General features: G+C 31.9%; 6 protein-coding genes across 11 annotated transcripts; 5 read left to right on the top strand and 1 right to left on the bottom strand.

Annotated features, from left to right (window-relative positions):
* Positions 1–1,317: 1,317 nt before the first annotated feature.
* Positions 1,318–1,722, top strand: LOC108330193 (uncharacterized). Its single transcript, XM_017564699.1, has one exon. The coding sequence runs from the start codon at positions 1,318–1,320 to the stop codon at positions 1,720–1,722; it is 405 nt and encodes a 134-aa protein (XP_017420188.1).
* Positions 1,723–3,365: 1,643 nt separating this feature from the next.
* Positions 3,366–4,773, top strand: LOC108340599 (glucan endo-1,3-beta-glucosidase 12). 3 transcript variants are annotated; one of them, XM_017578097.2, is made up of 3 exons: positions 3,366–3,493; positions 3,655–3,903; positions 4,564–4,773. In XM_017578097.2, exons 1-3 carry the CDS (start codon positions 3,427–3,429, stop codon positions 4,596–4,598), a joined length of 351 nt encoding a protein of 116 aa, XP_017433586.1. In that variant the 5' UTR covers positions 3,366–3,426; the 3' UTR covers positions 4,599–4,773. The 3 variants fall into 3 exon arrangements, with proteins under 3 accessions (XP_017433586.1, XP_017433577.1, XP_052727649.1); XM_017578088.2 differs by having other exon boundaries at positions 3,368–3,493; positions 3,649–3,903; XM_052871689.1 differs by having other exon boundaries at positions 3,378–3,493; positions 3,612–3,903.
* A 3,090-nt stretch (positions 4,774–7,863) lies between these two features.
* Positions 7,864–10,756, top strand: LOC108321451 (CASP-like protein 2B1). Its single transcript, XM_017553244.2, has 3 exons — positions 7,864–8,504; positions 8,596–8,728; positions 10,309–10,756. Exons 1-3 carry the CDS (start codon positions 8,281–8,283, stop codon positions 10,555–10,557), a joined length of 606 nt encoding a protein of 201 aa, XP_017408733.1. The 5' UTR covers positions 7,864–8,280; the 3' UTR covers positions 10,558–10,756.
* Positions 10,757–11,869: 1,113 nt separating this feature from the next.
* Positions 11,870–17,410, top strand: LOC108333386 (protein NAR1). The gene is made up of 11 exons (XM_017569189.2): positions 11,870–12,267; positions 12,353–12,423; positions 13,248–13,401; positions 13,820–14,006; positions 14,435–14,561; positions 14,744–14,921; positions 15,017–15,066; positions 15,150–15,321; positions 16,215–16,341; positions 16,462–16,553; positions 16,848–17,410. The coding sequence occupies exons 1-11, from the start codon at positions 12,154–12,156 to the stop codon at positions 16,998–17,000; spliced, it is 1,425 nt and encodes a 474-aa protein (XP_017424678.1). The 5' UTR covers positions 11,870–12,153; the 3' UTR covers positions 17,001–17,410.
* Positions 17,411–18,353: 943 nt separating this feature from the next.
* Positions 18,354–19,061, top strand: LOC108339694 (uncharacterized). Its single transcript, XM_017576920.2, has one exon. The coding sequence runs from the start codon at positions 18,449–18,451 to the stop codon at positions 18,983–18,985; it is 537 nt and encodes a 178-aa protein (XP_017432409.1). The 5' UTR covers positions 18,354–18,448; the 3' UTR covers positions 18,986–19,061.
* Positions 19,062–19,272: 211 nt separating this feature from the next.
* On the bottom strand, positions 19,273–21,366 carry LOC108339786 (TPD1 protein homolog 1). Of its 4 annotated transcripts, none has more exons than XM_052868022.1 (5): positions 21,090–21,366; positions 20,578–20,693; positions 20,201–20,321; positions 19,799–19,912; positions 19,273–19,725 (listed from the first exon to the last, which is right to left on the bottom strand). In XM_052868022.1, the coding sequence occupies exons 3-5, from the start codon at positions 20,277–20,279 to the stop codon at positions 19,388–19,390; spliced, it is 531 nt and encodes a 176-aa protein (XP_052723982.1). In that variant the 5' UTR covers positions 20,280–20,321; positions 20,578–20,693; positions 21,090–21,366; the 3' UTR covers positions 19,273–19,387. The 4 variants fall into 4 exon arrangements, with proteins under 4 accessions (XP_052723982.1, XP_052723973.1, XP_052723974.1 ...); XM_052868013.1 differs by having other exon boundaries at positions 20,542–20,693; XM_052868014.1 differs by having other exon boundaries at positions 20,525–20,693.
* Between the last annotated feature and the right edge of the window lie 1,395 nt (positions 21,367–22,761).

Here is a 22,761-nt window from a genome sequence, read left to right on the forward strand (position 1 = left end):
CGTCCGTCTTCGACAGTAAGTTTGTGTGTTTTTACAGGGTCCCCACCGATCCAGTCGAAACATTAATTATCAACTTTTTTTTTCTCTAATAAAAGAGATTAAAAATCCCACCATATTAAAAACTACAATGTAACCAATAGATATAATAAAAAAACATTTACCAAAAACATGTTTCTTTGTTTGAATAGACAATAGAAAGCATTTACCAAAAATACGTTTCTTTCTTTAACTGAATTCTTTTTATCCTTATTTGTTGCTAATTTGGTATGATTCCTTTCTCCAAAACAAGCTTGTTGTATGTAACTTAATGGGCAAAGGAAATATAATTGGACATAATGCATGCCACGCCTACAATATTTGAGTCTAATTAATATAATCTCAATTAGCCAACACATGTTTCAAACTTCAAGGACTACGACGAAATCATAGGGGATTATGCTGCATAAAAGAATCACCAACCCAACCATTACTGGTATCTGCAGCTTTCATTTCTGCATGCCATTTACCTCCAAACACTTGAAGACAAAGAAGTTGCATAGAGATGGAGAGAGAGGAGAATGTTGGTATGTTTGTCCTTGTCATACACAATTGTTTCATCAAAGCATGATCTTATGAACAGAAAATATCATTCCTCCCTTCTAGCTTTTAGCTTTTGTCCCTTTTGCTAAATCCTTCAACTTCACCTTCTCCCAACAAAAGAAAAAGGTCAGTAAAGCATTAGAGTGAAAGATGTAAACGGTAGGATTTTAAATGTGAATTTAAGTCTCATCGAATAAAAATAAAAAAATAAATACGAAATATTTATTAATTCATTATCTAAGGTAAGGTTTTGAATAGAAAGTAATGTAAATTTTTTATATGGTTGGATTCGTATAAAATATACGATTTATCGTGGCTGTGGAGCCACAGAGCTGAAAAACAGGGCTTTTGGACATGTTCACAAGCTGACAAACCACCAATCGACTCATTATTCTTCCAAACACTCCCTTCCACATGCTACTTTCACCTTTCTCTTGGACTATTCAGCGAGTCATTTTCTGATTTACCAATGCTCTTGTCTCATTGTAAGAAAGAAAGAAAAAAAGATATGCTTATGCAATACCCCACATAGTCACATTCACTGGTTACAAAATCGGTTATACTGGTCAATCAACATCTTCTTTTTGGATTTTTCAGCTCACTTGCCGATTCTCATTTCTTTTATAATCATTAAGAATTCATTGTGTTACAAAATCCTAACCATGCCATCCCTCTATAAATAGTACAATAAAAACCAATCCATTCCTCCTTAGAGATACTGCAACATAGCGACTCATAATGAGAAGTAAGATCCACGAACCCGCTGCAGTTCGCTCCTCCATTGTTCTGCTACAAGAGAGATTTAGACAGTTGCAGAAAGCGAAAGAAATGAGGAAAAAGAGAGAGTTGCTGAAAATTTTCACTATAGATCCTAAACACTTCAATTCCAACACCACTACGAAGCAGTTTTTCCACCCTGAACTGATGATCCCATCAGGGTCACTTCCCCATGTTTCGCTTTCTCTATGGCCAACTTCACAGTGCATGGTAGAGTACAACAAAAGCACTATTGAGACCCCAGTCTCCAAGAACACCAGCTCCATAGATTCTACACATACACAGTCCCTTCAGGCTTCGTGGAAGAACCTCTATGATTGGGATTCCGGCTCTGACTCTGGTGTTGATACCTCTCTTCACCTGTAACATTAACATATATATACTTGTCTAATAAGTAATATTGTAGCTTCAAATACAACCCTTTCTAATGTAGCTATTACTTAATCAGCACATTATCACTATCTATGACTATGTCTAGCTAGAAGGTTCAACAATTAGGTTTGAAATAACGTGAACTGTCTCTGGAAATTTTTGTGAGTGTTTGAATAGCTATGAAGCTTCTGTCTTGTCTTCTGGGTGGGTTATAGTTTCTTTGATTCGGTCTATGATTATTTGTGTATTCTAATGTAGCTCTATCAACTCAATCTTATTGGAAAGTGGGAAACTGGAAAATTTTGGCCTAAGGGCTACATGATCATGGACATGGTTGGGGAAACTTGGAGCTGATTATTGTGTGTGTGATACCTTTGGAAAAGTACTGAAGGAACTTGAACAAAAATAGAACAGGTTAAATAAGTATAATAAACACAGACAGAAACATATCACTCTGAATTAGTAAACGGTTTTCATGCAACCAACCAGAGATTATAACAACAGAAGATAACTTCAGATCTGAACCAATCCAAATTGTCTTTTCTGTTTGTTTGTGTGTACTGTTCTGACAAATTCACGGAGTCATACCGAATACACTATCAACATTAATGCCATATCAAGCTAGGATTGGCTGTGCCAGAATTTGCTGCAAAAAAAATGCAGAATTTGGTCCAGAAAATTTCGAAGAAATTCAATCTGCAAAAGAATAAGTAATGAAAAAACATTTTTTTTTCTTTAGAAAAGCATGGTTAAAAAAAGAAACGACATAAAAATTAATCAAGATTTTTAATTTCGACGAAGTTCATGAATTCACTGAGAAACATAAATGGGTTTACCATGATCAGCATTAAAGGTTTGGGCTTTTAAAATGTAATTATTTAAAAAAATGGTTTGAAAGTAATTTAGAAAAATATTGAGAAAAACAATTACGAAAACGTGACATGCTTTTTAGTCTCAATTCTTTCTTGACATTTTATTAGTATTATTTCGTATTATCCCATTGATTCCATGGCATTGATCAAAGAATTGGAGCAAACATTTGTCAATAATTTTTTGTGTGATTTGGTAATAACTCCTCTTTTTGGTCACTCTTTGGAGGCATAACCAGATGAAAAGAAATAACTTTTTTATTTGCTATCCCTTTAGGTATCCTGACTTCTGCTTTATGTTCTGAATCTGATAGCTTGCTTGGAAAATTGGTCATCTAGATTCCTCATTGAAAACAAAATATGCACAGAATAGACCTACTGAACTGTTTGTTCTTGCTATCTTAACCGACACTATAATTGTACAAGATAATTTGTTGGATCCCAAGCCACAGAATTACTGATTCCTTCAAATACTACTGTGATGGTTCTCTCAATTTACTTTCTGCTGCAATTTTCTAACCTTATTCGGCAAGTTATGGCTATTTTTAAAATGATTCGAATACCATATTTGGAATGTCCCTGTCTCACACCTGGATATATAAGAAAAGGAAAATTCCATATGACAAAATCAAAGTGGTTGAGAATTTTTAAAGAAAAGAAAAGTTTCAAGTTACTTGACAAACAAGGAATGGAAGTAGGACCATTCCTAGGTGTGTCGGTTATTGAAGAAAGATAAACTCTGAAATTCTATAAAGAGAGTAGCAAATAGAAATATTTTTCAGCCATTACATGAATTGAAACATGTTTCAAGGATAGCTCATGAAGAACAATGAATTCTCCAATGCTCAAAATTCTAATAGCTCTGCTGCTTTTGACTCTATCTTTTCAAGCATATGGTAAAATCAGCATTACCCTCTTCAATAGTTGAGCTAATTTTATTGAATTTTGGTTTATTGTATGAGGTAGTGTTATTGAACGAAAACTAAAAGTGGTTGATCTATTTTGTGGTGGAAGCCAAAGTGTTATCGGAATGCTGAGTTATTGGAAAAAGTTTCAGGACAGTTTGAGGAATGGTGCATAGCAGATGAGCAGACACCAGATGAGGAGTTACAAAGGGCCATAGATTGGGCTTGTGAAAATGGTGGAGCAGATTGCAGCATGATAAAAGTGAACCAACCATGTTACCTTCCAAATAGCTTGAAGAACCATGCCTCCTATGTCTTCAACAGTTACTATCAGAGGTTCAAGCACAAAGGAGGCTCTTGCTATTTCAATTCTGCTGCAATCACCACTGATCTTGACCCAAGTAACATCTCTAAATAATTTCTTATAACACATCTGATAGTTTTACAATTGTTTTCATCAATGTTGTCAAAAGAACCCGTGACTCAATCGGTCCACCACACGTTTGGATCTCAGTTGGATTGAAAAAAAATTAAAATTTTAATACAGACTAATTTTGAGTCCAATCCATTACGAATTCGGTTCACCTGAGTTGAACGTAATGAGTCAGGTTAACTCGTCAACCCATCTAACTTTTTTTTGTACTTGCTTTTGAATTATATTTTGGAGTTTAAGATGATTTTGGATTATATATATTTTTGAATTGTCTTTAAAATTTAACATCATTTTATATCAAAATTTATTTAAATTTAATTAGAAAAAATTTATTACTTTTATGGAAATGAAAAAAAAAAAAACTTGTTTCTGATGAGTCAATCTATTTAATCCATGGATATGTAATGAATCAAGTTGGGTTTAAATTTTTTTGAATCACTAATAAGTAAGTCAAGTTAAATTGAGTTACTAAGTAATCAATTAGTGATACTAAGTAATCAATTAGTGATACGTCGGATCTAAGTTAAAGAAGGTGACTTTTCACACATTAGATTCAATGTTTTATCCTTTAACATTAACAATTACTCAGACATTAAATCTGATTAGTGATATCTTGTGTTAATGGCAGGTCATGGCTCATGCAAGTATGAATTGCTTCCTTGAATAATGTATGAAGTGATTTATTTTGTAAGATCATATTTTGCAGTTAAACTTTGTTGGCAGTAATGGAGTCTGTATGCTTCTGTTACATTCTTATTTTTTCCATGGCTTGATGTGAAGCTGAAACAGTGACATGGCTAAATCAAGTACAATTCTTAGTTTTGTTTTTTTCCCTGGATTATAGACTCATCTCATTTCAGATGATTCTTATTTTAAATGTCTGATTTGATTAAAATTTCAAATTTAACTAAATAAATTTTCTTCTTCATTTCTGCATTTAAATGTTATAAGGTGGAGTTAGTAAAACTATTGGCTAAAATAAAGGTAGTGTCTAAATTGTTATAGTGTATTTTCTTCTTATTTAAATAAACTCTAAAAATTTACATTGTTTTTTTTATTCAAACCATGACATTGTTTAGATAAGAATAAGAAAGTTAGTGGTATGGATATAAATAATCCACATTTATGGATATCGGCTGGTACACTTGTGAGTGATATTAAAAGAATATTTCTAATTGATATCTGCAAATAATTAGTATGAATATTTACTTACTAGTTTATTAATAAGACAAGTATGAATATTATAGTATTTAACTTGCAGCTATTGTTAATAAATTTTATATTTAAATATTTTTTAAAATTTAAGTGATCAAAATAAAATTATTAGTGAAAGAAATGTTAAGTATATATTTTTTTATTTAGATATATAAAATTGAAATTACTTTGTAGAATATTAGTTTTTCAAAATTTATATTTTGATGCAATTTATTTAAATTTATTATTTAGAAAAATTAAACTTCTAGTTGTATTAATATTTTATTGAGTAATTTGATTTGAATTTTATTTAAAAATTAATTTTTATCTTAATATAAATATTGAAGATTTATTTTTAAATAATTTTATTTGAAATTAAAAAAAAAAATATATATATATATATATATATATATATATAAATATTTGCGGTATCTAATATCCATAGATAAAAAAAAACTAATAAATATTTTTTCACAAATACTCATAAAGTAACATGACGGTTTTTTTAAATACTATCTATAATCTATTCAACCCGTTTTCATAGCTAATTAAATATTTCTTTAATAACTTGGAACTAATAAATGATAAGAAGCTTTGCATCTTAACTATCACTATACTATTTAGATTAAGTATTTAATGAACTTAACTCATTTTAGTTCACTATCAAATATATTTGAATAATGTTCTCTTACTTATCTGATCCAAAAATCAACCTTTTAAAGATTTGAAATATAATTAGTACTTTTTACAAAGAATTAAAAATTGTATCAATAATAAAATTTAAAAATTAATATAATAATATATTAATTTTAAAAATGAAAAAAAAAATATAGTTTTTGAAAATGCTAATTCGATAATACATAATTATGAAGTACTGAATTAAATTTGTTAAAATATTTCTTATCCAAAACTTTCCCAACAAGCAACAAAGCAATCATTGGATTCAAAACGTTATTTTTTTTCAATTTAAAAACCATTATAGAACTATTATCTTTATGTTATTTTTTAAAATTTAATATAATAAATGATGATACGTGTTAGTTTTGTATTAACTTTTGTCTATATATAAACATTTAAAGTAATAATATGACACTTTTGTAGTTATTTATAATGAACTGAACAGTAGACTCCAAACAATTGTATGTAATGGGGAATATAGCATGAAGTTAAGTCACTTTTCCTAGTAATAATTGAATTTTTCAATTTTACATATTCATCTTTCACATAAAATTAAATTTATTAAAATATACTAATTTTGTAGCCCTTTGCTAATGTGATATGCTTCCATTTGCAAAAGAAACTACTTTCACTTTAAATTCACTATATCTAATTATATTATCATGAAGAATTAATATTTAATGGCTATACTATTGATTATATCATGCTGATGGACAGCCTTACATAAAAAACAATATAATATAGAAGCAAAACTTATATTATGCATAGAATAAGACTTTAAATAACTCTCATTCACACATAAACCCTACATCACCAACCACTTTGAATAGTTTAAGTGTGAGTGGTGATGTGCTTACTTAGTGGAATGAAGTGCTTGCTTTTCTACTCAGTGCAGTGGGTCATACTACACACGCTTTTATCCCCTTTGCAACGAGAAAAATATAATTTAATAGATAATGATATCGTGACAACATTTTTTTATAACATTTTAACATTATTTACGTGTTATTATGTGATTGATCAAGATTAATGTTTATTATTATTTTATGATTATTATTATTAATTGTAGAATAATTTTAGACCAATCACATAATTACATATAAATAATATTAAAATATTGTCAAAAAAATATTATTAATGTATAATTATTCTATTTTAATATATATAAATTTTTTACAATGATTATTTTTTTCTCTTTTTTTTTATTTTTCACTTGTTTATTTTTCAAAAAAATATAAAAGTTTTACAATTTTATGATATTTTTTTTTAATACTGTAGATTAAATAAATGTAAAATTGTATAACCCTATTATTTTGAAAATAACATTTGGAGTCACATTTTAAAGTGTCTAACAATAGTATACAAAATTTGGTGAGATGTGAACTTGTGGACACAAAAACGCCACAACACAACACATGTCCCACCACAACATAATGTATCTTTCATCATTCCTTTGCTTCTTCACATTCCCACATTTTTTGCACTCACATTGTTATTCCTACCATCAAATGAAAGTGATTAACACATTTTGGTTGCCACTTAATCGTGCGAAAAACTTCTTCTTATATACAATATTTTCTGAAGGATAATAATACTTTCACAACATATTTTTATTAACATTTTAATATTATCTACGTGTTATTATATGATTGGTTCAAAAATACTTCACAGTCAATAATAATAATCATAAACATCAGCATAAACCAATCACACAATGACACATAAATGATGTTAAAATGTTGTAAAAAAAAATTATTGTACTATCATTATCTTTTTCTGAAAAAAAGTGTCGAAAGTGTTCAAAGTACTGTATCTGCAAGTAAAACAATAATGATACATTCTCAGATTATTTCTTCACCATATTTTTCTCTTGGATATCTCTTTATTATCATATTATATCACTTACTGTATCCACTACATTTTTCTATTCTCTGTCTCTTACTGTTACTAAGTATTAAGTAGATGTGCAGTGTCCACAAATAATTTATATTTGAGTGTTCACTCACTGCAGGTTTGTTTGTTGAGGCTTAGAAAAAACGGGACATCATAAAACTGCACCATACGCTTCTTAAATGACCAGAATTAAGGCACTCTTTATCTTGTCAGACACACTATAAAAAATTGAAGAAGCTCTAAAAATCACATTTTTTTGCCATTCAGTAATCCTTAAATGCAGAACCAGAAATAACAACAGTGTTCTTATTAACCCCATTTTTGTTTAATGGTTGAGTGGAGTGTCCTTTGTCAATACGTGTTCTCTTCTGTCTTCTCAGTTCTAGGTTTTGACCACTTGGCAGCCACGCTTCAATTGCCGTTTCAAGTAGGTTTCATCGTCACTCGTTAGGAAATTTGTGTTCTATATAAATAATAGTGGAGACCCTCTTGCTGTTCACTTTTGTTTTCTCATTTCTTCTATTTTGTTTTACGTTACTATTTCTCTTCTTGTACTGGGGTGTTGATCTGAGAGTGAAAAATGAGTTATTTGGGTTTGGGTGTGAGTCCTGGTACTGTTCCAGTCTACCATGGAACAAATCTCAAAGCTTTGGATAGGAAGGTGAGGATAGCAGAGATGGTGCTAAGGGGTGTGAGCCTTGGTCTAGGAGTTCTTGCCATTGTTCTTGTGGTGACTGATTCCCAAGTCAAAGAGTTTTTCTCCTTTCAGAAGAAAGCTAAATTTACAGACATGAAGGCTTTGGTGTAAGCTTTTCCATTCTTTTCTTTCTTTCTTTCTTCTTCTACTTGTTTTTCTTCTCTGCTAATTCTAATATTGATTGCCTAAACTTTGCAGGTTCTTGGTAATTGCCAATGGACTAACTGTTGGGTACTCCTTAATCCAAGGATTGCGCTGTGTTGTGAGTATGGTTAGAGGACATGTACTCTTCAGCAAACCCTTAGCTTGGCTCATTTTCTCTGGTGATCAGGTTCCTGTATTTTCACTCTTCTCGCTGCCATAAATAAGTCTGTCATGACCACTGTTTTTCTCTTCTGTCAATTGTGATCCTAATCTAGACGACAATGTTTAGTTGTTGGAGACAAAATTGATTTTACATTAGGCCGAAAAAACTAAAATTACTTTCAAGATAAAAGCATCTAAACATAAATCATTTGATGCAGTATGTTTAATTTTGCCGATTTTATGCAGTAGTTCATAAGGAAAAAAAAAAAATTCTCTTTTCCATGTTAACAAGTAGCAACTCCGAATAGCTATAACTTTCTCGTGTTTTTTTTAAGTGTGTAGGGTAGTTCCAGCGTGAAACCTAACATACCCATAAATGTTCCTTAAAACACAGGCTAAATGTGTGTATATCCTCAGCACTCGACCATGGCCAAAAGCCAAAGTATCAGTACTTTTTGGGTTCCTTTTTTTGTATCTAATCGTGACATTTGCCCAAAGGTGAATCAAACCCATGTCGTACGAATACCTTTTGTCTATAAGGAGTTCATCCAAAGTTCTTGAAACTGTTTGATGAAACAGAATGGAGAATGAAATGAAAGGGTGAACCCATATCGATCCACCTGTGACAATTGAATGTCTTGATAGATTCATCCGATCAACTTACTATCTCAACAATTAATTCAGTTCTAAGTATTTACTCCTTACATAGATTCCCGTGTCATAATGTAAGAGTGGGGTCGGGTTGGCTTCATTTTTGTTGAAGTCGGGGCTGAAGCAGTCAAATTTGTATAGCTATTCATAATTACCTCAGTTTTTCCCGTGAAGCATGAACAACTGCTACTGCACCACATATCATGTTTTCACATTTAATCCCCGTTGGGATCACATATGCAGTTGTTGAGAATTAAAATTGTCTGAAATCGCCTAAGCACTTCTAGGGCCACGCGTTATCATTATGGTAAAACTTGTGTTTGACTTTTCTTCTATTTGTTTTTTTTGGGTGGGGACAGACACAGATAGATCTTTCTTAAGGACACATTTTTTTGTTGAATTCTTCCCTCAAAACTCATTACAAGTTTAACTAGAGTACTGCACAACAATAACTTATCTCACCAATAACATGTTTGGTTTAGCTCCAGTCACAGGATAAAGAAAATTTGTGAGGATTTGGCTCAAAGTTGATATTCTCTTTTCTTGGTAAGAAGTCTTTTAGGTATTAAAAGGATTTGGCCTAAAACAGATATTCTCTTCTCTTGGTAAGAAGTTTTTTTTTCGAGGATTTGATCTAAAGCGGACATTCTTTTCTTTTGATAAGAAGTATTTTGAAACGGTACTAAAAACAATTTTTTTAAAATTTAACCCAAAGCGGCCAATGTTTTGTTTTATGTCTTAAAACAAATTTGTGAAGATTTAACCAAAAGACAATATTTTGTTTTCTTTTATGTCTTATCATGGAAGAGTTTTATGTTTGTTGTCCCTGTTTACACCAGTTTCATCTAATTTGAAGTAAAACCAATACAGAACAATTGCTTACAGTATTTTATGGTGTTAGATTTATGAGCATGAATGGAAAGTTGAAGGTTGGCATTGTTTATGTTTATACAGGTGATGGCTTATGTGACAGTGGCTGCAGTGGCGGCTGCATTGCAATCTGGCATGATTGGAAAGGCAGGGCAAGCAGAACTTCAGTGGATGAAGGTGTGCAACATGTATGGCAAATTCTGCAACAAAATGGGAGAAGGGATAGGAAGTTCTTTAGTGGTTAGCCTTAGTATGGTGGTTCTGTCATGTATTTCTGCTTTTAGTCTCTTCCGTTTGTATGGCAGCAACAAAAACAAACATTCAGGTTGGTAGGTATTGTTGGAAACTAACTACCCTGTTTTCTTCGACTTATTCTCAGTCTTTCTTCCTCAGTGCTATACAGTAGCTTTTCTAATTTGGAAGCCTCTTTGTTATCTTTGTTATCGATGAAACAATATGATAGGGACTGCTCAATGATGCCAACATGTGAATTTCCGTTGCCACTCATTTAATAAACTTGTGTATTTTATTATACTTTTCTCATTTATCATCTTTTAAAGTTGATTTTAGTTTATTGATATCTTTATTACTTTGAAAAACAATAATAAAGTATAAATTTTCATTTAAGCTATTAACTAAATAACTTTAAACTTACATTATGATTCATATTATATATTAACGAGTTGTTCAGTTTTTCGAAAACATTGTCTAGCTGTTACGCAATTTTCGATCACTTGATTTTAGAAAAAGTCAATCAAATTCATAATGATTAAAATAACAAGTTATTAAATTAATAGGATTAAATTAATTAATTTAATTAATAATATTAAAATTATTAAAATTTTATATTTTTAAAATGTCTTTAATATAATTGTACATTAATGCTTACATTATTATATTTTTAATTAATGTCTTTAATATAAATTGAAATTATTATATTTTTAATTAATAATATTAAAATAAATTAATAGGATTAAATTAATTTAGTTGGCTCATCAATGCTTACAATCCTCTGTACATCATGCCAATGTTCAATATTCACTGTGAAACATTAAATATAAATGAACAAATTGAATATTATATAGAAAAATAACACCCACAAATATTAAATCTTAAATTTTTATATTAAAAATTTATCAAATCTCTTATATAACAATTTATACTTTAGATTTGGTCAATCTCTCCTGTCATATTTCAAATCAAGTTTATTTTAGCATCAACTTAAATGGAGACAAATTTGTTTTATTATAGTGAAATCCATCCTCAATTTTAAAGTTAGAGTCTATAAATAAATATTTCTTATTGGAATAAAATTTCATTTGTCAACCTAAAGACTCGACAACTTATGAGATTTCTATTACTAGTTTCTTTTCTTCTTTATACCATTTTCTAAAATCACAAGATAACTCATGGAAACCATCCCACGCCAAGCAAAACTAAAATTGATACGAAACAGTGGATAATGAAAATTCTTGCCGCCGCACCGACTATTCATCACCGCCATACACGGCCTTATGTACAAACTCCGGCAACCATCTTTGCACCACCGATGAGTGTACGAGTAACTAGATACTGGATAGAGGGTAAATCCGGAAAAGAGAAAAAGAAAGAAAAAATGTGAGCCCTTGATTCTAACAATAAATCTAACGGTCATGAAAAGTTCCCCCACCTTGAAAGATATATTAACCTTTCCCACGCTGGCCTCTATCACTGTTCACAGAATTGCATTTTGTGTTTTCTCTTGCTCTCCTTTCCCTCCTCTCTGCGTTCCTTTTGACTCCGCAAGGGAACCGAATACTACTTTTATTTGTGATTGTGGCATAGTTTCCTACCATTCCAATCAAAACCCTAACCTAATCCTTTGATTCATTCTTTGTTCATTAACTTACGGGGTGCTACTGCTGCTGTTAGCTATTAAATTGTCCGAGAATGTCGGAGAAGTTTTCGGCAGCGCTTCGGATCGGAGATCTCAACGATTTCATCGCACCATCGCAGGCATGTATTGTTTCCCTCAAGGGATTGAAAAAGAACGATAAACCAGAGGTATTTTCGTTTCCTTCCCTGTATTGGATTCAAATATCTTACTAAGCAGTTGCCAAACCCTTGATGACATGTAAATTCACTGTAGGTATCACTTGCTAACAAGCAGGTCAAGTCTGAACCTGTTAAAATTTCTCTCAAGGATTGTTTGGCATGCAGGCTAGTCTTTCTCTCTCTTTCTACTTATTTATTTGCTTTTAACAGGTACTTTTTGGTGCGAATTTACAATTCAGCGGATAATTTTTGCTGTTTTACTATTTTTTGTGGTTAGCAAATATGTAGTGATATTGGTGCAGAGTGAGAGGTACTCTGTAGACGTTGAAGAAAAATATAGGGATTTGGAGAAAAGATAATACCCTCGAGTTCCTATGAGTCATTGATTCAGGGGAACGTTGAAGAGAAATATAGTTGACCAAAGCAAAGATAGAGTAGTTAACATTGATAGTCAGCAATAATAGTAAACTAAGAAAGTCAGAAACAATATTACTAATTTCTTCACTAATGCATTATGACTGAATCTGATCAATTTCCCCTCTGTAATAAGGGTGTAACAAATTTACTAGAAATGAAAAAAATTGAAAATGAGTAACCTTTAGCCATTCTGTAATATTACACGGTACACATCTGCCCAGCCTATACCTGTAGTCTGATGAAAACAATAGTCACCCTATATGATAACCTAAACAGCCCACAAACTTTTCACTTGAGAAGATAAATCACTTTATTTAATCGATGAATTCAAATTTGCGAGGTTCTGTGGTCTTTTTATTTAGGGCTTCTTAGCATGTCTAGGATTTAGAAATATCAAGTGCTTAATTTCGTCTATATTAGTTGCAGGACATTTAGAAACTGTTGGTTAAAGCTAGTGTCTAAGTGATCATACTTGATTCTTTAAAAAGTCTATATTTCATGTGTTTCTTGAGTCTATGGTGTCAAAATTCAAGCTTTATTTGGAATCATAATTAATTTGTCTGGTAATGCAGTGGATGCGTCACATCGGCAGAGACAGTTATGCTGGAGAAGCAAAGTTTGGATGAGTTTCTGAACAATATTAATTCTGGAAAGGCTGTGATTGTGTCACTTTCTCCCCAGTCAAGGGCTTCTATTGCTGTTCATTTTGGCATTTCTCCAATTCAGGTGACACTTTAGATATTGCTTTACTCTTAATAATTTTTTTGGGTTAAATACAACGGACCTTTACAACTTTCTCGGGCATAACATCACACTGTACCTCCATGTTGTTTTGGTGAAGTGGGACTCTGAGTTACATTAAAATGGAATGAAAATGATTAATGGTCTCCCTAGGATGAAAGAAAACATTGAAAATAAGTACAGTGAACAAAGTTTACACATTTATGTTTTCATGATTTGAAGAAAATTTGAAAAAGTCAAATTATGATGGAAAGTGAGCGTCCACAGCAGGGATGAAAACCTTAAAATATATTTAACCCTGCTCTTAAAATGATTTTAGTAAGGTTCTGATTTTTTAAATAAATTTGAGGAAAAATCCAACTTCTTTTCCTCCTGGCTGACAACCAAACTCTTGGTATTGCAGGTTTTCAAAAAACTGACAAGATTTTTTAAGTCCTTGGGAGTGAAGGCAATTTTTGATACCAGCTGCAGTAGAGATTTGACCCTTATCGAATCTTGTGTGGAGTTCGTCACAAGGTATAGACAGAACCAATTGGTTGATGATGAAAGGAGTAAATCAAGCCTACCTATGATTACATCAGCATGCCCAGGTATAGATTGTTGAGCTTATCAATATAATAGTGTATGCAAATTGTGTCTGCGAAGCAATAGACTTGGAAGCTGGACATGAATTTGGAACATGAATAATGACCCATCAAAAACTAAATTATAAGAACACAACAAAGTGATGTTTATTTAAAATTATATAAGATTATGTTATCAATAAAAACATATTGATAGTGGAACTTGCAAAAAAAATTGAAAAATGTTACATGATTTTTGTATATTCAGACTTTTGAAGTAGGAATATAAGCTGGGATTTCAGGAGGTTCTGTTGACTATGGTTTGTGTATCTTACTAACTTGGCCCCTTGTTTCTATTGCGATAAGTCATACCATTTCATTTTGTGTTGGAGACCAGATTTACTTTTCAATGTGCCAAAGAAGTTCTGGTTATTGATGTGAATATCTACGTGCAGGTTGGATATGCTATGCCGAAAAGCAACTTGGATCCTTTGTTCTTCCTTACATTTCATCAGTGAAGAGTCCACAGCAAACAGTAGGAGTTATCATAAAGAACTATGTTTGCCAAGAATTAGGACTCAGGTTGTTTATTAACTCTAAATTATAATTTGTGATGGAAAGACATACAATTACCTTGAAGTTGAGGGATGTCACTTAGTCTTTGGATGATTATGATGACTCAATCATTAGTGATATGATATATTTTGGCATGATTTCTTGATAGTTATATGCACAGTAAAAGAATTTCAATAATTGTCTGACAGGCCTGAGGAAGTTTACCATGTCACCGTAATGCCTTGTTATGATAAAAAGCTTGAGGCTGCTAGGGATGACTTTGTTTTCCAATCCGAGTCCCATGTTGAAGGGCACGAGAATGAAATTAATATGATTTCAGAGGTAGATTCAGTATTGACTACGGGAGAAGTTTTGGAATTGATTCAGGTTATAAATTTGATGCATTCACACTTTTCTTGTCATTTTCCTACTTTTAACTAATGATATGTATGCTAATTGTTGTTTGGTGTTCAATCTTATAGTCAAAAGAAGTTGATTTTAAAAGCCTAGATGAGACTCCTCTGGACAAAATGTATGAAACTAATTTTTGCTTCCATTATTTAATTTCATGTGTTTGTCAAACAATGGTGCTCAGATGTGGTGTGGTGCTTGCAGGCTAACAAATATCAATGAAGAAGGATTCCTTTATGGGGTCCGTGGAAGCTCTGGAGGTTATGCAGAAACAATTTTCCGATATGCTGCTAAAACACTTTTTGGAAGACAAATGGATGATTCTTTGACCTTTAGAAACATCAGGAATTCAGATTTTCAGGAAGTGACTCTGGAGGCAAGTTATAGAGAAGTTTATGATATTATTTTTATGCTTGTGAGGAAGATTGTTATCATTATCTATTTTTTGCGAATATCTAACTATAAAATGTTGAATATATAAGCATTATAACTAATTGAACTATTAGTAATTTTCTTAGAGCTATTTCTTGATGACAGAAATTTCTTAGGTATTTGATGTGTTATTCAATTTCTCTCATTATTTCTTCAAAGTCATCATTCTTTCATGAACAAGTCCATTATTATTCCTTCAGCAGCAGTCTTTGCTTGCTGCCATCATTCTTTCATCATGTTGTGGCAATTTATGTTGCTTTGTTCCCTGAAAAAAATTGTTCATCAGCAAAATTTTTCCTTTGGGATAAAATTGGTAATATAGACTTTTATACTTTGTTTGGTAGAGGGAAAAGAAAAAGAGGGAGAGGAAGTGGGTAAGTGAGAAAAGACATGAAGGAATATAGGTTGTTGGTTGAAGATAACAGAATGGAAATAAGAGAAAAATAATAATTTTTTTATAAGTAATATATAGTAAATTATATATGTAACTGTATGTGGCATAAAACAATCGATAATCCGTATACTTTTAGTCTAAGGAGTTTTATTATGAGATGAAAGGATAACAAATTACGTTGGTTTACATATATAGTAAGTTATATATGTAACTGTTATATTTTGGATTACAAAATTTCTTGCTCAAAATAGGATTATTTGATTATGATGCTTTGCTATGTCAATAAACCGTAGGAATAAACAGTTACTCACTTTCTACAGTAGTAGATTTTGATATTTTGTTTCCTATATAGAGTTTCTCAATCCTGTTAGAGTACCCTGCCAAACCAAGAGGACTTTGAGGATTACTCTTGCTTACTGTTCTACATCATATTGTCTGTGCAGGTTGAGGGAAAAACAGTGTTAAAATTTGCTCTGTGTTATGGTTTCCGGAACCTACAGAACATTGTACGAAAACTTAAAACTGGGAAATGTGATTATCATTTCCTAGAAATCATGGCATGCCCTTCAGGTACCATACTTTTTCCTTTTATCAGAAATTTTATTATTTGTTAGTTTTTTCTATGAATATACTTTTTGTGAGGCCCATAAAATTGGTAGGTATTGAACTGAAAGAATGTTCATGAATCAGGTTGCTTAAATGGAGGAGGTCAAATTAAACCAATTTCAGGGCAGTCTCCCAAAGAACTGAGTCAGTTGTTAGAATCAGTTTACATGGAAAATGTAAGTACATTAAAAGTTTGACTTGCCACTTCACTGTTTGTCTGCATCTGCATTAGTGGGAGCATCAAAAGCGTAAACATATAGATTTTTGTAGGACAAAATTCTGTATCCATATTGGTGATCTCTGCTCTACCATATTTGCTTCTTGCCCTTTGGAACTTTGCCATTAGGTTTTTACCTTCCTTTTTTTGTTTTGCACCTTTTATTGTGAGTAGTCTTTGTTGTGTTTGTTTTTTCTTCACTTTTCTGCAATCAGAATTTTAATTCGGAATTCATTGTTTCTTTATACACTAGGTTTTGGCAGCATCACCATTTGACAATCCCATTATTAAAGGCTTATATGACAAGTGGCTTGAGCAGCCAGGTTCTGTGAAAGCTAGGAAATACATGCACACCCAATATCATCCTGTTGAGAAAAGCATTACTTCTCAGTTGCATAATTGGTGAGGCGTTGAAATTGAATTTTTTCATATTGTTTCCTCTCGAGGTCATTTTATGATATTATAAGGGAGATGATTACTTCAATCACTGTGTTTTGGCTCCTTGTGAATATTTTTGCATACTGGAGTCGTCCAATTTTGGTAGTGAACAGATTTTTTAATGTATATAGACCCTTTTGATCTGCTCCTATTTAGATAGAAAAAAATTACACATTTTGTAATTTACCACATGGACCTCAGCTTTCTTGTTCCAGCAGGTCCTATGTTACTTTTTATTAGGGTCTACTAGGTTCTCAATAAATTGTTCCTTCATGACACGTGACAGTGTGCGTGATTGATGAGAGGACGTGTGACAGTGCCTGTTGTAGCACAAATTGTACCACTTATATTCGAATGAAGCAACAATTTTTTTTAGGATTTCCTATTTTGTGGTAAAGCTACACGTGAGTTAGCTTCAAATTTCTTTGTTCTACAAATATCTACTATTACCAGTGCCTCCTATATTATTATTATAATAATAAAAAAAAAATAAGAGCTCCCATGATGTAAAAAGCCGTGCGTGACCGTAGTCTAAGTGTAAGTTACAATTGCTTTATATTTATTCTATTCTGATTTTGAATAAAGTTGCCTCATTTGCCATTGTCTCTCTTTTATCTTATTTTATTTTTCAGAACAAAGTGTTCCTTTAATAAAATAGTTTCTTATTATCATTTTAAAAATGTTATAGTAAAGTTTTTTTCATCTTTTCAGAAACAATTTAGTGTTGTTTTTCTTAAAGGCGGGTAGAAGAGAAATCACTATAAAGATCTCTTTTCCGGTAAATAATTTTCCCTAATTAAAACTTTTACCACAGGAGATTTCACAAATTTTCAAGATTCAAATATATTAGTTTTTCAAATATTTTGTATGAGTTAGGCCATTCAAATTTAGTGAACTTTAATTGTTGTGTTAAGATAAAATATTTAATTATTATTAAATTTTAAAAAATATCAAATAATACTTATTAATAAAATTTTAGTTGCATATTAAATTAATTTTATGCTTAGTAAATAAATACGATAATCATAAAATGGAAATAGTACTAAATCATATTAACTTTAACAAAATTTATTATAAGATCATAAATTATTGATAAATTTTGAAATATAAGTATAATTGAAATGTCAAAATTTTAAATATTAATAAAATTTAAACAAAACTTAAACTATTATAATTGTTTTATTATATTAAAAATAAAATACATTAATATTTATTATGGTGAATATTTAAGCTATCTTTTTTTAATCTGAAGTTATATCAACTCCACACTAGCTAAGAAACTTGACAGATAAAATCTGTAAGAAGCGACGCACCACACAGTTGGCAATTGGAAGATAAGGCATCAAATAGAAATATGAGTAAGCGGGGATAAGATAATGCGACACTTCGTTGAGTTTGGTAACATAGTATGAGAAGATGAACAGTGTGAAATTGAGACCAGAGCTTCACATTCCAATTTCTTCCTCAAACCTTCCACTGTGCGTCAAACCCATCAAATTCCTGGTAGTATCATCGTATGGCAAAAGCTTAAAGCATCCAACTTCCAAATTCGCACTCAGTCTCAGAGAAAACAGAGGAAGCGAAGAGCATAGACGGAGCGTGGTTGTACTGAGAGATCAGAAGGCTATTTCGAATTCCAGTGTTGTGATAATGGGAGCGGTGTGTGTGGGGATTCTGGCGGTGATTCTGACTGAGGAGAAGGCTTTGGCATTGGGCCCTGAAGGCCCACTGGTGGAAGAGTTTTGGGACAACGTCAGGAGATATGGGCTTTACGCTCTCACCGTCAGCACAGGTGCTCTTTACACCATCTTCCGCCCCATACTCGACCTTCTCAGGAATCCCGTTTCCGCCATTTTCATTATTGCTCTTTTCGGGGGTTCCCTCTACGTTGTTTCGCAAGTCCTCTCTGCAATGGTTGGTGTCTCTGAATTTTCTTACGATTATGGATACTAAGACCTCCCATTATTGTATCACCATCCTTATATTATTATAACATCATGCAAAATAAACACCTTTTTTTTTTCTTAAATGTCTGGATTTTGTTATTTAGTTTTTGTTTCAACCGTTTAATGTTCTAAAATTCCCATACCACCAATGTTATGTGATTCGGTTGAAGATTTAATTGCTGAACCAATTAAAAGATGACCATTTAATGTTGTTTTTCAAAATACAGTAGCTGAATCAATTACTAGTCTAGCTTTCTGTACCATTTGTAAAGAAAAAAAAAAAGCTTTGGTGTACTTAGGGAGGTAAAAAACCTCCATGAAATCATCCTTCTCCTCTTGTCTTGTAGACTATAATGTGTGTTTAACGGGTGTTTCAAGTTACAAGTACATGGTGGCTGATGGTCGTTACTCATGGGGAGCAAACAACAGATGAAACGGAGAGAGGGTAGCGAAAAGTGTTGGAATATTGAAAGGAGACGGTTTTTCCTGAGGCAAGAGGTTTTCCATCATTGACTAGGCAATCATCGTATCCCATTCTGCGAAACACTTTGGGGTTTATCAAACGTGCTGAACTGAACCACCCACAGTGGAGGCGTATGTTTGCTATGTCGCAATCACTGGCGCACATGTTCATTATTTGAACTGTGTACGAAGGAATCCCCGTGGGAAGAGGGGGCACTTCCCCCTGATATATCACTATCTCCTCCTTTGAGCACACCGTTCCTATATGGTTCAAGCCCCCATCATCTGCAATGCACCATAATTTTAGTGCTGCAATTCTATTTTATTACTACAACATGCTTGTAAAGGGTTCTCGTACCAGCAGATTGCAGCAGCTTTCGTGAGGTGATTACTGTTCGGTTTCCTTTGGAGAAAAACATCTCTGCAATGCCTGCGTCCCTCTCACCTTCCCTGTGAATTATCACATCCCTCACTGCAGTGCAAATAAGAATGTCAGTTGCTCAACTCACCATACATGAAAAGTAAATTTTTTTACGAGGGATTGGTGGGAAACAGAAGGAATTAATCTTACATGAAACAACTACTCCAATCAATCTAGAAGCTTAGCAATTAGTACATTGTATCAAAGCCGAACAATTAAACAAGTCAACGGGTGAGGGAATCAGACTACAGCTTTTCTTGAAGATCGACTCGAGGAGGGTATTGCAGTTGCAATGGCACAAAGACTGTATAATATGTGTCATTAAGGTCAAGGTGTTACCTAAAAGCATGGCAAAGAGCGAGGCAACAGAGACCGTGCAAAAGCTTCTAGCTTTGGCACTTTTAAACCCAACTTTCATTCTGATTTCTGAAGTGCTCTCAATCTGCTTAACCTGCAAAAGCTGAAGAAAGAAGCGCGCTTGTTTAAGTACAAGAGAAGCAAGCCATCGGATAAACGGAGTGCTAGTTTATGAACATGGAGGAAAAGTAAGTTTATCTTGAGTAAATGTTTGGTGTGATGCTGGTTTGAGCTTGAGAGTTTAAATAGTCGTACGAAATGCTGGGAAGTAAAGAGAAGATAAAAGTGAGGGAAAAATAAAATTACTCGAAAATTGTCAAAACCTGCAAACTTCCTAGGATTTATGTGCGGCACGTAACCTTATTGATTATGCTCAGGCTCAATGCTTCATCCTGCTAAAAGGCTGTCACCACATTTCTCTGTTTCATTAGTTATACTTGTAGCTTTCTTTGTTCTGAACGTGTGCTTGCTGGGCCTGATGAATTAAAGGGAGAGACATACCATCTCAATTCCCGGTTAAATTGAAGAAAAGGAAAGGAAAAAGTCCCAAAATGGGGAGATTCCTTGTCTTAAAAAAATGGATATGCTTCCACCATGCTATCTTAGTATATAGAATTAAGTAAAGTAGGACATTTACTTTATTTGAACTTGTTAATCAAAGTGATGATGAATCGGTGGTAGTATGAAACACAGAGGGTAAAGTCAGATTTTTGTGGGGAAGGAAGTAAAGAAAATATTTGGATGCATTGATGGGATGATAAAACTGAAGGAAAAACATTCTTTGAGTGATAATGAATTGAAGCAGTTGAAGTGATAATGAGAAGTGCAATTAATGTATAGAGGCAAAGTAGAAGTAGATAACATCATTTACCAGACATATCATATAGCATATACATGCAGCACAGTGGTAGAAGGAAGAATGAGTACTGAGTGAGATTAACGCTTTGCCGGGAGAAAAAACAGAGAAAAATGTTGCAGATTAATTGCTTGCAGCGTGTGGATGGAACAAGCATTTAATTTATGAGGAAGCAGCAGCACTACTCGGTGGTTAGTAAGCGGCGTGATTTACTGACTTGTCTCACCCTTTTCCTTTTCTTATCTTCATTCATTCACCAACTTCTACTTTCTTTTAATTCTACTTTTCTCTAACTATATATATATATATATATATATATATATATATATATATATATATATATATCCTATCACACCCAATACTCTACATTACTTAATAATTAAGATTGAATATACTTTAAAATATTTTTTCCTCGTATTGAAACATCTTTTAAATACAAAATCATAACGAAATTTACATTTTAAAACAGATAATATCTCAAATATATATCTTAATCATATCATTTTATATTGGATGAACTTTATTTTCATTTGTTAAAATTTTAAACGTGAATTTAAATTCCACATTGAGTAAAAATGAGAAAGTAAAACACTATATAAGGTTTAAGATCTATTAATCCACTTTAATTTTTAAGTGGGTTATCCATATTATTGGAAATCCAAATGTGTTTTAAAGTCCCACATGGATAGAAATGAGAAAGTAAAACACTATATAAAGATCCATTGTCTTAAAGTTTTGGATAAAGAGTTATGTCAATCTTTTATATGGTTAGACTTAGATGTTATTGATGTTTGTATATCCGATAAACTTCCTCCTCACCCAACACATATATATAAAAAATAATATAATATGTATAACAAACAATAAAGGTTATATCAAGTTAGAACATATAACTTTTATTTATGTATCATATTGTTGAATTGTTTACGCATATTAATTAAGTTTTTCTTATTGTTGTTTTTTTTATTGTATAATGTATGTTTCTATTTCTAATTATACATTAAGTTTTCTTTTCTCCAATTTTTTTAATTTTATAAGACTTAATAATTTAGTTTTATATTTAGATTTTTTATTTATTGAGTCTCAAATAAAGTTATTTTGATATCTTCTCTTTTATTGATATTAGTCATGTTTAAAAATACTAACATGTCAAAATCTAGATCATGAAACCTCTTTAGTTTTTTTTTTCTTTTTATTTTCCTTTTTTCTTCTATTTCCCTCCTCTTTTTATTATTCACTTTACCCCATATTTAGAGAATAAAACACCATCCCATCAAAAGAATACCTTTTCAAATTCCAATATTCCCCGTCTAATATTATGAATTGATTTCAGAAAATACAAAAAAATAAAATTTTAAACATAAAACATGGTGGGAGGTAAGCGAAAAATAGAAAAAAGTGGTGGAAGATAAAGAGAAAGTAGAGAAAAATAAAAATAAAAAGTTTACAAAATAAAAGATTACTTAGATTTTAACAAATATCATTTCAAATTGACTTAAAACCAATTTAGAACTTTATTTAACAAAGATATTAACTCGAGTAACTAAAAAAAAACTATAAAACCAATTAAGCCAATTTATAATTACCAATTATTATAGGTTCAATTTTTTTTTATTTTCCTATTATATTTATTTATCAATGTGGTGTAACATAGTTGGAGATGATTTTGGTTTTTTAAGCGTAGGAT

The sequence above is a fragment of the Vigna angularis genome, chromosome 1 (genome assembly GCF_016808095.1).
Source record: "Vigna angularis cultivar LongXiaoDou No.4 chromosome 1, ASM1680809v1, whole genome shotgun sequence".
In the NCBI taxonomy this organism is placed as follows: Eukaryota; Viridiplantae; Streptophyta; class Magnoliopsida; order Fabales; family Fabaceae; genus Vigna; species Vigna angularis.

Coding starts and splice junctions, on each gene's coding strand:
- LOC108321451 (XM_017553244.2), top strand. CDS start 8,281: ATGAGTTATTTGGGTTTGGGTGTGAGTCCTGGTACTGTTCCAGTCTAC. Junction 8,505..8,595: donor ACAGACATGAAGGCTTTGGT/GTAAGCTTTTCC, acceptor TAAACTTTGCAG/GTTCTTGGTAATTGCCAATG. Junction 8,729..10,308: donor TCATTTTCTCTGGTGATCAG/GTTCCTGTATTT, acceptor ATGTTTATACAG/GTGATGGCTTATGTGACAGT.
- LOC108340599 (XM_017578088.2), top strand. CDS start 3,427: ATGAATTCTCCAATGCTCAAAATTCTAATAGCTCTGCTGCTTTTGACT. Junction 3,494..3,648: donor TCTATCTTTTCAAGCATATG/GTAAAATCAGCA, acceptor TATTGGAAAAAG/TTTCAGGACAGTTTGAGGAA. Junction 3,904..4,563: donor CACCACTGATCTTGACCCAA/GTAACATCTCTA, acceptor TGTTAATGGCAG/GTCATGGCTCATGCAAGTAT.
- LOC108330193 (XM_017564699.1), top strand. CDS start 1,318: ATGAGAAGTAAGATCCACGAACCCGCTGCAGTTCGCTCCTCCATTGTT.
- LOC108339786 (XM_052868022.1), bottom strand. CDS start 20,279: ATGAAAGTTGGGTTTAAAAGTGCCAAAGCTAGAAGCTTTTGCACGGTC. Junction 19,913..20,200: donor GCTCTTTGCCATGCTTTTAG/GTAACACCTTGA, acceptor TTTGCACTGCAG/TGAGGGATGTGATAATTCAC. Junction 19,726..19,798: donor AAAGCTGCTGCAATCTGCTG/GTACGAGAACCC, acceptor GGTGCATTGCAG/ATGATGGGGGCTTGAACCAT.
- LOC108333386 (XM_017569189.2), top strand. CDS start 12,154: ATGTCGGAGAAGTTTTCGGCAGCGCTTCGGATCGGAGATCTCAACGAT. Junction 12,268..12,352: donor AAAAGAACGATAAACCAGAG/GTATTTTCGTTT, acceptor AATTCACTGTAG/GTATCACTTGCTAACAAGCA. Junction 14,007..14,434: donor GATTACATCAGCATGCCCAG/GTATAGATTGTT, acceptor ATCTACGTGCAG/GTTGGATATGCTATGCCGAA.
- LOC108339694 (XM_017576920.2), top strand. CDS start 18,449: ATGAACAGTGTGAAATTGAGACCAGAGCTTCACATTCCAATTTCTTCC.